Source organism: Paramisgurnus dabryanus, chromosome 22 (assembly GCF_030506205.2).
Source record: "Paramisgurnus dabryanus chromosome 22, PD_genome_1.1, whole genome shotgun sequence".
NCBI lineage: Eukaryota > Metazoa > Chordata > Actinopteri > Cypriniformes > Cobitidae > Paramisgurnus > Paramisgurnus dabryanus.
Genome location: NC_133358.1, coordinates 28,706,941 through 28,721,652, shown reverse-complemented (window position 1 = coordinate 28,721,652; position 14,712 = coordinate 28,706,941). Strand labels below are relative to the sequence as shown.

Sequence of the window (14,712 nt, the reverse complement as noted above, 5' to 3'; positions counted from 1 at the left end):
ATCCACAAGTAGTGAACTAGTACTATTTTTAGCCAATTTATAATTATTTATATAATTTATTTAATGTTGCTTATGATATACTTTTGTGGTGCAGTAGCGTGTATTGACCGGCAGGTGTCAGTGCGCGACACTACTGAGCGGGAAAGACAAACAGAAGAAGAAACTCAATGTGTTGTGCAAGTTTTATTAAACAACATTTGCACACGGTAACAATGTGAACAGTTTTATAATTCATGCTGGAAAACATTTAAGACATTCAGCATAATGTCCAAGGTGAGTGGTCTGTAAACATTTTGTGGCCGGTTTCCGGAAACTTTATATTTTGAGAGAATAACTTCAGTTCTTTACTCGACTGCAGTTCAGAGTTTATTAATTTAATGCTCAACAATACAGCATTTAAAAATATAATTTTTTTACACAGATAAAAGCAAGTAAGAGCAAAATGTTAATGTTTATATATAAATAATAAATGTTAAAGTATTAGAGGATTTGTGTACATAGTTTAATCTGTGCAGCATGTATTGTGCAATGTAAAGTATCGTGTGTCAGTCAAGTTCAACTTTAATTTGATATCACACGCAAGATGGTGTGAGACTTTTTAGTGTTGTAATCATAATGTTGACATTTTCATTGTATCTGTGTGTGTTTTCAGCGCAAGAGAAATCTGGGCATGAGATGTGTGTTATTTCCAGACGATGTGAACGAAGCCTTCAGAAAGAGCAGAAAAGAAGCTGCCAAAACCTCCACGCCAGCCGCAAAGGCCTGGAAGAGATGTGGGGACAGTTTTCTGGACACGTCTGTCATCCAGGTCTGTTATACAACACTACTAGTCTGGTCTGTTACACACAGCTCCTCTGATCATAATGTCTTTGTATTTCAGAATCTACAAACATCAGAGAAGAAGATCAGAGATATTCGTAAAGTGATTCAGACACATGTCACTGGTAACTGCACAGTTTTAACTAATGAAGTGAAAAAATATCATTTAGAAATCATTTAAATAGTTTAAATAGTTTATGACACCTGTTATATAAATATTATATTATATAGGGGGTCTGTTTGTTGATTTGTCTGCCTGCCTGCCTATCTAACCTTTCTATCTGTCTATATCTATTTCTATCAGTCTGTATCTATTTATATATGGCTGTATCTATTTATGTTTGTATGTCTGTCTATATCTATTTATATCAGTTTGTATTTATTCATGTCTGTATGTCTATCTTTATCTGTATGTCTGTCTATATCTATTTATATCAGTCTCTATTTATTCATGTCTGTATGTCTATCTATATCTGTCTGTCTGTCTATATCTATTTATATCAGTCTCTATTTATGTCTGTCTTTATCTATCTATATCTGTCTATATCTGTCTGTCTACATCTATTTGTCTGTTTGTCTGTCTATATCTCTGTCTTTGTCTATATCTATTTATATTTGTCTGTCTGTATGTCTTTATCTATATCTGTCTGTGTCTGTATTTGTCTGTCTGTATCTATTTATGTCTGTCTGTCTGTCCATATCTATTTATATCAGTCTCTATTTATGTCTGTCTTTATCTGTCTATATCTCTCTATATCCCTGTCTATATTTGTCTGTCTGTTTGTCTGTCTATATCTCTGTCTTTGTTTGTCTGTCTATATCTATTTATATTTGTCTGTCTGTATCTATTTATGTCTGTATGTCTTTATCTATCTATATCTGTCTGTGTCTGTATTTGTCTGTCTGTATCTATTTATGTCTGTCTGTCTGTCTTTATCTATCTATATCTGTATGTGTCTGTATCTGTCTGTCTGTCTATATCTATCTATTTCTGTCTGTCTGTCTGTATCTATCTATATCTGTCTGTATCTATTCATGTATATCTATCCATCTATCCATCTTTCTATCTACATCTGTCTCTGTCTGTCGGTCTATATCTATTTATATATGTCTGTATCTACTTATGTATGTCTGTCTGTCTGTCTGTCTGTCTTTATCTATCTATGTCTGTCTGTCTGTCTATATATAATTTTTTCTGACTGTATCTTTTTGTCTACATCTATCTATATCTGTCTGTCTGTCTATATCTCATTCTGTCTGTTTATATCCCTGTCTATGTCTCTCTGTTTGTCTATATCTATCTATTTCTGTTTGCCTGTCTGTCTGTTTATATCTATTTATATCAGTTTGTATCTTTTCATGTCTGTATGTATCTGTCTGTTTATATCTATCACTCTGTACTATTTATGTCTGCCTGTCTTTATCTATATATGTATGTCTTTATCTGTCTGTCAATATCTCTGTCTGTGTCTGTCTGTCTATATCTATCTCTCTTTGTCTGTATCTTTCTGTCTATATTCTGTTTATATCTATCACTCTGTACTATTTATGTCTGCCTGTCTTTATCTATATATGTATGTCTTTATCTGTCTGTCTACATCTATCTGTCTGTTTGTCTGTCTATATCTCTGTCTCTGTCTGTATGTCTGTCTGTTTATATCTATCTCTTTTTGTTTGTCTGTCTGTCTGTATCTTTCTGTCTATATCCCTGTCTGTATCTGTCTGTCTACATCCATCTATGCCTGTCTATATCTATTTATATAAGTCTGGATCTATTTATGTCTGTCCATCGTTATCTATATCTATATATGTATGTCTATATTTGTCTGTCTGTTTATGTCTGTCTATATCTATCTACTTCTGTCTGCCTGTCTGTCTTTTTGTCTGTATATATGTGTCTGTCATTCTGTCTGTCTCTCTCTCTCTCTCTCTCTCTCTCTCTCTCTCTATTACGCATTTGGTCAAAATTGAGTTAAGGGTTGAAATGGGCTTTGTGAGATCTGTTTTGTCTTGTGACAAAGTCTCCTGGTTGAATTTTGTGGTTCATTCAGTGTTTGTGTAGTAACTGCACTTAGCCTTTGTAGGGCAGTATATCTCTCTGTCTGTTTGTCTATCTAATCTGTCTGTCTGTCTTATTACCTCCCTATCTATCTGCATTTCTTGAAATTTTATTTATCAAACTGTTTGTATTATATTTGTTTGTTTATGTTAAGGTAATGAAGAGGCGGGCACAGATGAGCCAGTGCACATCGCCTGGAGCTCCAGTGAGGAGGAAGACTCAGATGGTGATAATCTTCCTCAGTCGACTGTAACACAGACAACACAAACATCCAGAGCTCACAAACAACATCATCTTGATTATTACAGGAGCCTGCGGATGCTCAGCGCTGGTGTGGGTAAGAACAGAACCAGTTTATTATAAAGATGAAGAATATAAACGATTTAAAATATCTTTATAAAACAGATGAATGAGGGCTATGAATTTTTTGGTAGGGTTATGATTTTACAATATGCAGTTTCTGTAGTTCAGTTGAATAAAATAAAGGACTTGTGATATGTGATAAATTACTTCAAATGCGTTATACGATATGGTAATGCGAAAAATATTGCAACGTAAGTTTATCCGTATTGCTTACAGTGCCACAGGTCACAACTGTTATTTGTTTACGAGCACTGATATGTTGTCTTATCCAGATAACAAATATTAATACTCGCTGCTTTTTTCAGACACGGATGACCTGCCGTCTATTGATTCGGACAGTGAGGTTGAAGAAGAGGAGTCCACTTCAAAAGACCAAACTGACTTTGTAATCCCTGCTGCAGTAAGTACATTTAATCATTTAACTGGTTATGTAACATTGGCTTGCTTTGTAATGTCTCATGGTATCTATATTTATAAAAAGGAAAGAGTATGAATGATGTGTTATACTGCTCATGTTCACCAGTAGGGGGCGGTGTAGTTCCTCATAGATAATTTTTGGATGCTTCTCGAAGGCTCATGATGTCCTTGCTCTTTTTAAGACTGACCTTTGCCCTAAATATGTTTTTGCACTCTCTCTTGGTATAAACATATTACTATTTGACATTTTGATGAGTGCATGTGAACAGTCACCTGAACGGAAGATCATATGCGGTTCAACGAAGTGTACCTTGTTTATTATTTGGACAGCCGCATGTGACTGATACGGCCCAAAGCATCCCGTAATGGTACATCATGATACATACCGTAATAGTCTTTACATCCAGTTACACTCGTTGTAAGCACTTGTTACACAAGGATTGCACAATGATTTGGGTCCCGGGTTACATTCTTACTCTGAACTGGACGCAGGTCATTGGATCGATTTTCCATTTCAGTGTCCTGACCGAATCCTAAACCAATCTAAAATCGTGAAAGTAGGTTAAAGCAAGTCAGCAACCCGTCTCAATCGCAATCATAAATCAGTTTTAAATAGATTTAATCCTTATTAGGGATGAAGATCAAACCTGCCCTATATTCTGATAGGCCAGACAGATAAACTAAAGATAAACTGCATGTGCTGTTAACGCACAATGTCTAATAAGGTTGTAATGGTTGGTCTTTAACATGTCAAGGTCACATTTTCTTCCCATAACCAATTATATAAGTAACAAAACAAACTATATTTGGCTTTAATAAGGATCATTATGGCTTTTGGCATTGATATTATATTTTTGGATTATTTTTATTTCTTTAGATTCTCATTGTAATGCAGTATTTATAATTTAAATCAGCATCATTTAAAAAACAGATTTACTATTATATAGAAATAATTTAAATTATTATTTAAATAAGTAGTAAGATAATGAAAAATATATAATGTATTTTTTTTTATTGATCTACACATTATCAGATTTCTTAGGAAAATCTGGAATCTGAGGATGCAAAAATATTGACTATTATTAAAATATTAACAAAATAGCCTTTAAAGTTGTTCTTAGCAACACGTATTACATATGATAAATCATTTTTTTGATATAGTTATAGTAGGAAATGTACAAAATATCTTCATGAAACATGATCTTAAAGTGAAGTGAGGTGAAAGTACACAACGCATCCTCCTAATGTGACCTCTGCATTTAACCCATCCCAGTGAGTGATACACACGCACGCCCGGAGCAGTGGGCAGCTATCCCAGCTTCCCGGGGAGCAATTAGGGTAATGTGCATTGCTCAAGGGCACCACAGTCGTAGCCTGCCGGCCGTGAGTCTCGAACTAGCAACTCTCGGGTTACAAGCTTGACTCTCTCACCACTAGGCTACATCTGCCAATGTACTCTATATTACTTTATTTACCTAATATCCTAATAATTTTTGACATAAAAATAACAGGGTCATGGAATTTCTGGAATATCATGGAATTTTAAAAGGTCTTTTCCAGACAGAAAGTCAGGTAATTTTATATTTTTTTTTGTCCAAATCATATCAGGGGTTTTTGTTTGTTGCTTTACCATTGCCAGGTCCAAGGCACTGTTTATTCTTTTTATGCATTTAAGCTACATTTTTATAAACTCACGGTGTACACTACATTATCCAGGCTCACGGCATTCCGGACATAAGTCATGGAAAATCAGCTCAGTCAGCGATTTGACTTGGAGTGAGAAACGTAAATCGATAATTTTGACCCATACAATGTATTGTTAGCTATTGCTCCAAATATACCCGTGCAATTTATGACTGGTTTTGAGGTGTAGGGTCACATATGGTTAAATTTGGCGGCACATTCTTTATGCATATTATTTAAAAAAATTATTTCCATTTTGGGGTAAAATGTGACCTTGCATATTTCATAAGATGCACCCATTTGGTTTTAATTTTTAAACGAATGCCGACGTGATACCATTTAGCACAAATGCTAATATCAACATAATCTGTGACATCAGCAATGACATCATCCATTTATCTATTTCGATTATAACAGTAATCCTGCCCAAACTGAGCCGTCTTGAGTTTTTACTTCCAGCATGTGTCAAACTTGAATCCTTCACAATGATGTTATTTCCAATATCTGCTGATTGTCACCAAATGTCTTCTAAAGGGGGTTGCACACCAGCCGTGCAGCTCAGCGCCGCGTCGAGTCGCCACTAGGACAACCGGACTTATCGTACACCGGAAGTGCACATTAAATAGCGCAAGCTCAGTCAGATAGCGTCTACTTCAAAATGCAAAATAAACTTTAGCAGCCAATGTTAATCATTAATGATTTGGGACAAAAATTATGTTATTTAATGTTGAACTAGGTGAGTGGCGCTCTTTGGCGCGGTCCGGATTTGAGCAACTTCCTGTGTCGTAGCTGGGCGCTGCGGACAGGCTGCACGGTGTGCGTATACTCCTAGAAAAAAATGTATTCAGATTTTTTTTTTACGGCGCGGCGCTGAGCTGCGCGTCCGGTGTGCGACCCCCCTTAAAACTGTCATATTTATTTCCTGAATCAAGATTGGAACAATTTGTTTACAAATACACTGCTTTGAAGATAAATATTATTGTGACATTTACGAAAAGCGCAGCGTGTCTAGCCATGTGCTGATGAGACATTCAATGAGTATTGCTTAATCATTACACCTTTATTACCCACAGTTTGTTTCCTTCTGTTTACATACAAATCAAACAGGTACATTCTTCAGGTACATGACACAGTTATCCGTGGCCTGCCATCCAGCACCATAACATAACAATTCCATCTTGTTTCTGCCAGTTTGGGAACCGCCCCGTATGACGTGTCTGGGAATGAGATTTAATAGAGCAGAACGTTTGTATACTCCTCCATTCATTTTGAGCCAGTGCGGCGTGAACAAATTTTTGAGCTCATGCCAGGAACATAGTGTACTGCGGAGAGAGAGAAAGAGAGAGAGAGAGAGAGAGAGAAAAAGAGAGCGAGAGATTGTACACAGTGTTTGCTGGCGCGCTGCCTTGCAGGGTCAAGTTGAATCAAATAAATGAGTGTGTAGGCTGTTCGACGGCCTGGAATGCTGATCGTGTCTCCACATGATAAGGAGGCTCTCGATTTCTCCAGAAGAAAACCAGTTTGCAGTAATGCTGCTTATACACAAACACACTCGCACACCTACAAAAGTCTATGGGCCTCCTTTCCCCTAAAAGCCGCATCTTTTACCCGACCTGACCCGTACCTTCAGCACATCAGATTACCTGTTAAACGTATATTTCTTGTGTGTTGTCTTTATTGTTTGTTGAAGGGTGTGAGCTGGCCGTCCCTTGTTGCATCTCAAATTACCACCGTAGATTTTCCCATAATGTCTCATAGTTTGGAGGCAATTAAATTCATGGCTTGGTGTCGTGTGTGTGCAAATCTTTTAAGACAATATGCAACAGCTTCCACAGGCATCAGCTGTAGATTTATTAAAGGGATACTCCAGCCAAATATCAAAATTACCCCATCATGTATTCACCCTCAAGCAATCTGAGATACATGTGTCCATCATCTTTCAGACAAACACATTTGGAGTTATTTAGTAAATGTCCTCGCTCTTCCAAGCTTTATAATGGGGATCAGGGAACGACTTTTGACTGTAAACCCTCAAAAAGTGCATTCATCCTGCACAAAAGTAATCCACACGGCTCCAAGGGGTTAATAAAGGTCTTCTGTGGGTAATCAATGAGATTTTGTAGGAAAAATATCCATATTTCAAACTTTATAAATTGTAATAAGTAGCTTCAGGTAACCTTTTAGCGTTTCTACCATTTATAAAGCTTGAAAAAGCAAGGACATTTACTGAAATAACTCCAAATGTATGCGTCTGAAAGATGATGGACATATGTATCTCAGATTGCATGAGGGTGAGTAAATCATGGGGTAATTTTCATATTTGGCTGGAGTATCCGTTTGGGAAATGTTGTATGTGGGAGTTTGCCGTGGATTTGTGTCTGTGCAGTGATTTGAAGCCTTTTTCCAGTATGTAAAGGTTAAAGTGACTTGGAGAACAGGAGCTCAGGTTGAGTTTCTAAGGTCATTTGGGAGTCATGAGCTGGAGAACAGATTTAATGGGAGACCACAGAGTTCTTGTTATTTGCGTCTCACCTTTGGCCTTCCTTATTTTTCTCTTCAGCCTTCAAGTTGTAAATTTGATAGATGGTTGTGCAGGAGGACAGATGCAGTGGATTGCAAGACAGTGGTTTCATTTGCTATGGCAAAATTGAAAAATATACACAATTATATTTTCACCCAACTATGGGTTAAAAACCACCCAACGTTGGGTTAAATTAACCCAAAAAATTATATTTTCACCTTATAATGTGTTAAAAACAACCCAACGTTGGGTTAAAAAGGGACAAACCCAGCCATTGGGTTAAATTAACCGAGATAATTATATTTTCAGCCAACAATGGGTTAAAACAATCTAATGCTGGGTTTTAAAGGGACGAACCCAGCCGTTGGGTGAAATTAACCCAGAAAATTATATTTTCATCCTACAATGGGTTAAAAACCACCTAACAATGAGTTAAAAACAACCCTGCGCTGGGTTTAAATGGGACAAACCCAGTCGTTGGAATAAATAAACAGAGAGAATTATATTTTCAGCCAACAATGGGTTAAAACAATCCAGCGGTGGGTTAAAAAGGGACAAACCCAGCCGTTGGGTTAAATTAACCCAGAAATATATATTTTCAGCCAACAATGAGTTAAAAACCACCCAACAATGGGTTAAAAACAACCCAATGTTGGGTTTAAAAGGGACAAACCCAGCCGTTGGGTTAAATTAACCCAGAAAATTATATTTTCACCCACCCATTGGTTAAAAACGACCCAACGTTGGGATAAAAAGGGACAAACACAGCCGTTGGGTTAAATTAACCCAGAAAATTATATTTTCACCCACCCATTGGTTAAAAACGACCCAACGTTGGGATAAAAAGGGACAAACACAGCCGTTGGGTTAAATTAACCCAGAAAATTATATTTTCACACAACAATGGGTTAAAAACAACCCAACGTTGGTTTAAAAAGGGACAAACCCAGCCGTTGGGTTTAATTAACCCAGAAATATATATTTTTCATCCAACAATGGGTTAAAAACCACTCAGCGTTGGGTTAAATTAACCCAGAAAATTATATTTTCACCCAACAATGGGTTAAAAACAATCCAGCGCTAGGTTTTAAAGGATCATCAAACCCAGCCGTTGGGTTAAATTAACAGAGAAAATTATATTTTCAGCCAACAATGGGTTAAAACAATCCAGAGCTGGGTTCAAAAGGGACAAACCCAGCCGTTGGGTTAAAGTAACCCAGAAAATTATATTTTCACCCAACAATGGGTTAAAAACCACCCAGCGTTGGGTTAAATTAACCCAGAAAATTATATTGTCACCCAACAATGGGTTAAAAACAAACCAGCCCTGGGTTTAAATGGAACGAACCCAGCCGATGTGTTAAATTAACCCAGAAAATTATATTTTCACCCAACAATGGGTAAAAAACCACCCAGCGTTGGGTTAAATTAACCCAGAAAATTATATTTTCACTCAACAATGGGTATAAAACCACCCAGCGTTGGGTTAAATTAACCCACAAAATTATATTTTCACCCAACAATGGGTTAAAAACCACCCAGCATTGGGTTAAATTAACCCAGAAAATTATATTTTCACTCAACAATGGGTTAAAAACCACTCAGCATTGGGTTAAATTAACCAAGAAAATTATATTTTCACTCAACAATGGGTATAAAACCACCCAGCGTTGGGTTAAATTAACCCAGAAAATTATATTTTCACCCAACAATGGGTTAAAAACCACCCAGCATTGGGTTAAATTAACCCAGAAAATTATATTTTCACTCAACAATGGGTATAAAACCACCCAGCGTTGGGTTAAATTAACCCAGAAAATTATATTTTCACCCAACAATGGGTTAAAAACCACTCAGCATTGGGTTAAATTAACCCAGAAAATTATATTTTCACCCAACAATGGGTTTAACAAACACCAAGCGTTGGGTTAAATTAACCCAGAAAATTATGTTTTCACCCAACAATGGGTTAAAAACATCTTATCTATCTTATCTTATCTTATCTTATCTTAAAAACATACCAGCATTTTGGGTTGAAATAACCCAAAGTTGAAATAACAAGTTTGTCCCTGTTTGACCCAACAGTTGATGATGATAACCCAGTGTAGGAGGCCCCAGAAGTTCCAAACATACCAGGTTATTTTTGAAAAAGGTGAACGCATCATACAGTAACACCTGTTTAGTCTTCAGGTCCACCCCGGCGACAGGCTGTCAGGAGTCTAGAGGCGTCTTTCGACTCCCATAATTTGTGTAATTGTCTATGTAGACCATACATTTTGAGTGGATATGTAGCTAGGGGAATGAGTTCAAATGTGACATTCATTGCCCCTGGTGGATTTTAAGGATTTAATAGTACTTTGTGTTGTTTAAAAGTCTTTATGCTGAGTCATGCAATATTGACACTCTGTTTTGTTTTATTACTGTACTTGATCCTTTTTGTACTGATTTTATTGATAAAAAGAATCAAATTTCAAACATGCAGGCTATGAATTTAACATCTTTTTGAATTGAACCCTTCTATAGTGCATTGCATTTTATCAGCATGTGTGTTCCCTCTGGATCAAACCCTTGACCTGTGTGTTCCCTGGGGATCCACAGGAACGCTTTACTTCCTTGCACATTTCTGTAAAAAATATCTTCTTGTTTTCAGTCTCCAGCTGAGATCTCGGTCTACTCCTCGAACGATGATGAAGATCCAGAGGAAAACACAACAGATTATTCTCTTCTGGACCCGGCCGAGACCAGCAGACAGTCGGTCAGCGAGTGGGTCCGATCTGCTCAGGCGATACTTCAGACACCTCAGAAACAAACCACCAAAACCATTAAGACCCCAGAGGACTCCAGTAAGAAGAGCAGGAAGTTTGAAAGGTATTGATTTATAAATCTTACATTTTCATTGTCTTCCTGTAACTACAAACCAAACTCAAATTTTTTTTTAATGATGACCATTGATTCATAAGTCCGCAAACTTTAAAGCTTTTTGTAAACTTTAAACTGTTTTTGTAAGATTTTTATCATAAACTTGTTACGCTGTCTAAGCCTTAAATATCCTATCAGAGTAAACACACAAAATACAAAAGAGTTCAAGGTCCAGCTGCAGTTTCAATAAAACATCCACACCCTTACCGTAAAGCCTGATCTTTTGATTGGCTGATGGGGAGTGGCTTACTCATTTGTGACCCTTTTTTAATTTACCAGAAAATCTTTTTCGGCACACACAAGAGACAGATAACCATATACATAGGAATGTGGTCAGTCTTCATGATTTTAGTCTGGTTACTCATCGCAGTCGTTTACAAGTGACCACGTGCAACATTAATGTTGAATGGCTGCCCACAGCTTTCTTACTGTAAATGAGCAGTTTCTCAGAATTTGTGAATGGGAGTGAAATGATTGTTGTGTTTGTCCCCTCACGGGGGAGCTCTGGCTCTGTTTAGCTCTTGGTTTAAAGTCTGCAGATCTTCCCGACTGACCCTTACTGCTTCCTGTAGGTAAGCGCGGGATAGGTTGCCCCATGCAACAGATGTTAAAGAGACGGTTCATTGTTATTATTTACTCACCCACATGTCGTTCCAAACCTGTATGAAGTCGTCTGGTCACTTCTTTCTATATTATGCATTTAAATGGTGCCTGTGGATGTTGCGCTCCCACATTACAGAAAGCAGTGAAAAAAGTTTCTTAGCATTGAATTTATATTTCAAGTCATCAAATTTAAGTTCACTGAAAATATTCACTTCCTGTCCGATGCTCCTCTTTGAGTTTATAAGAGATGCAACAGTGCCCGTTTTGTGAATAATTGATTATTCGGGTAGATTTAGGGATAGTTCAACGAAAAATGTATTTACTCACTCACCTTCAAGTTGTTTCAAACTTTGTTTTAGTATAATTTGTTTTGTTCTGCTGAAAACAAATTTTGAAGAATCTTTGCACTCGTGCTGATCTGGGGCACCATTGATTTCCAAAGTGCGAAGAAATAATGCTATGGAAGTGAATGGTGCCCCAGATCTATTTTGTTATTAATAGTTGTCAAAATATCTTCATTTGTATTTGGCAGAACAAAGAAAGATATACAGGTTAAGAACATATTTGGTTTTGATTGAATCTGTATGATTGATTCTAAAAACCTGGTTCTTTGTAATTGATCACATGCGATTCATTCTGTCATACCAATTTTTGTTAAAAAAATCTTTGGGCTTGAATCTTTGATTGATTCTATGAACTTTATTCTCTGTAGTTGATTATATCTGATTGATCCTATGCTATTGATTTATTGTTATGAAATTTGTAGGTTTGAATCTAGGTGAATGATTCTATGTATACTTGATTCTTTTTAATTGGTTTCATGTGATTTATCATGTCTTTATTATAAAATCTTTTGGTTTGAATCTTTGTGATTGATTCTGTTAATCTGATTCTTTGTAATTGATCATATGCGATTCATCCTGTCATACCGATTCTTTGTTGTAGAATCTTTGGGCTTGAATCTTTGATTGTTTCTTTAAACCTGATTGTTTGTAATCTATATGATTGATCATATGTTACTGATTCATTTTTAGAAAATTTGTAGGTTTGAATCTTTGTGATTGATTACATGTGATTCTTTGTTATTGAATATGTAGGCTTGAATCTGTGTGATTGATTCTAAAACCTGGTTCTTTGTAATTGATCACATGCGATTCATTCTGTCATACCAATTGTTGTTAAAAAATCTTTGGGCTTGAATCTTTGATTGATTCTATGAACTTGATTCTCTGTAGTTGATTAGATCTGATTGATCCTATGCTATTGCTTTTTTGTTATGAAATCTGTAGGTTTGAATCTAGGTGAATGATTCTACGTATACTTGATTCTTTTTAATTGGTTTCATGTGATTTATCACGTCTTTATTATAAAATCTTTTGGTTTGAATCTTTGTGATTGATTCTGTTGATCATATGCGATTCAACTTGTCATACCAATTCTTTGTTATAGAATCTTTGGTCTTGAATCTTTGATTGATTCTTTAAACCTGATTTTTTTGTGATCGATTACATGCGAATTATGCTGTCATACCGGTTCTTTGTTTTAGAATCTTTGGGCTTGAATCTTTGATTGTTTCTTTAAACATGATTCTTTAGATTGATCATATGTTACTGATTCATTTTTAGAAAATCTGTAGGTCTGAATCTTTGTGATCGATTACATGCGATTCATCCTGTCATACCGATTCTTTGTTGTAGAATCTTTGGGATTGAATCTTTGATTGATTCTTTAAACCTGATTGTTTGTAATCTATATGATTGATCTTATGTTACTGATTCATTTTTAGAAAATCTGTAGGTTTGAATCTTTGTGATTGATTACATGTGATTCTTTGTTATTGAATCTTTTGGCTTGAATCTATGATTGATTCTATAAACCTGATTCTTTGTAATCGATATGATTTATCACATGTAACTGATTCATTTTTAGAAAATCTGTCGGTTTGAATCTTTGTGAATGACTTCATGAACCTGATTCTTTGTATCAATAACATGTGATTCATCATGTCTTACTGATTCTTTATTATAGAATCTTTGGGCTTGCAGTCTGTGATTGATCTATAAACCTGATTCTCTGTAATAGATGTGATTGATCATGTGTTACTGATTCATCATTTATCTTTTTGATTGATTTTGTAAACCTGATTATTTGTTATAGAATATGTAGGCTTGAATCTGTGTGATTGATTCTAACAACCTGATTCTTTGTAATTGATCACATGCAATTCATCCTCTCATACCAGTTCTTTGTTATAGAATCTTTGGGCTTGAATCTATGATTGATTCTATGAACTTGATTCTCTGTAATTGATTAGATGTGATTGATCCTATGCTATTGATTAATTGTTATGAAATCTGTAGGTTTGAATCTAGGTGAATGATTCTATGTGAACTTGATTCTTTGTAATCGGTTTCATGTGATAAATCGTGTGCTACTGATTCTTTATGAAATCTTTCGGTTTGAATCTTTGTGATTGATTCTGTGAACCTGATTCTTTGTTAAAGAATCTATGTGCTTGAATCTGTGTGATTGATTCTATTAACCTGATTCTTTGTAATTGATTACAATCCTGTGTTACTGTTTGTTGAATCTGTGGATTTGAATCTGTGTGACTGATTCAATGTGATGTCTCTTTATAGAGGAGGTCTTGCTGAAAAGCTGAACCGACTCCACAGCAGGCAAAGATCAGCCATAAGCTTCTGGAGACATCGGTGCAACTCAAGCACATCTGCCGGTAAGACACACCCCCTATCAAATCAAATGTTTATATGCAAACACATTTACTTGCATCTTGAGTTTTTTCCAGGACAGATCATTAAACATTAGCCCTCTGTTGTTGACCATTAATAATAATATTATTATAAATGTTTTTTCCAAAGCTGATCTTTTAATTTAAATACTGCCAAGGCTAGACTTGCCGTGTGCCAGGAAAACATTTAGACACCAGCCGGTTGTTTTCTTATTTCCATGATTGCTTGATGTAATGCGTTGAATATTCCAGCACTGAGATCTTGCCATGAGATGTACAGTTAGAAGAATACAAGTTACAGATCAGCTGTCTGTTTAGCATTACTGCACCCTACTACTACCCGTACATCACACCTACCATTGTGATACAGGTGACATTAGAAGTTTATCTTTCAGTCAAAGTGACAGGAAACCACAGGCACGCACAAAAACACCTAGCACACAAAGTCACATGCCTTACGTTTTCATTTTCCATGGTATAACGGATTTCTTTTCATACGATGCCCTGACAGGGGTCTTTGGTACTCGTGTAGGTTTTTGTGTGTGTAATGAGGGGGCTGCTTTCAGACACATTACAGTT

General features: G+C 36.1%; 1 protein-coding gene across 2 annotated transcripts in view; it reads left to right on the top strand.

The window, feature by feature from the left end:
• The first annotated feature begins 145 nt into the window (after window positions 1–145).
• The window catches only part of spidr (scaffold protein involved in DNA repair), a 65,724-nt gene continuing 51,157 nt past the window's right edge, over window positions 146–14,712 (top strand). Inside the window, exons 1-7 of one of the 2 annotated variants that reach the window (XM_065258621.2) lie at window positions 146–273; window positions 653–808; window positions 881–944; window positions 3,033–3,215; window positions 3,547–3,641; window positions 10,513–10,730; window positions 14,024–14,118. In XM_065258621.2, the coding sequence (XP_065114693.1) occupies window positions 265–273; window positions 653–808; window positions 881–944; window positions 3,033–3,215; window positions 3,547–3,641; window positions 10,513–10,730; window positions 14,024–14,118 (820 nt within the window). In that variant the 5' untranslated portion in view covers window positions 146–264. Of the gene's footprint in view, window positions 274–652; window positions 809–880; window positions 945–3,032; window positions 3,216–3,546; window positions 3,642–5,027; window positions 5,231–10,512; window positions 10,731–14,023; window positions 14,119–14,712 lie in introns of those variants that run through there. The other variant, XM_065258622.2, reaches the window with a different exon arrangement.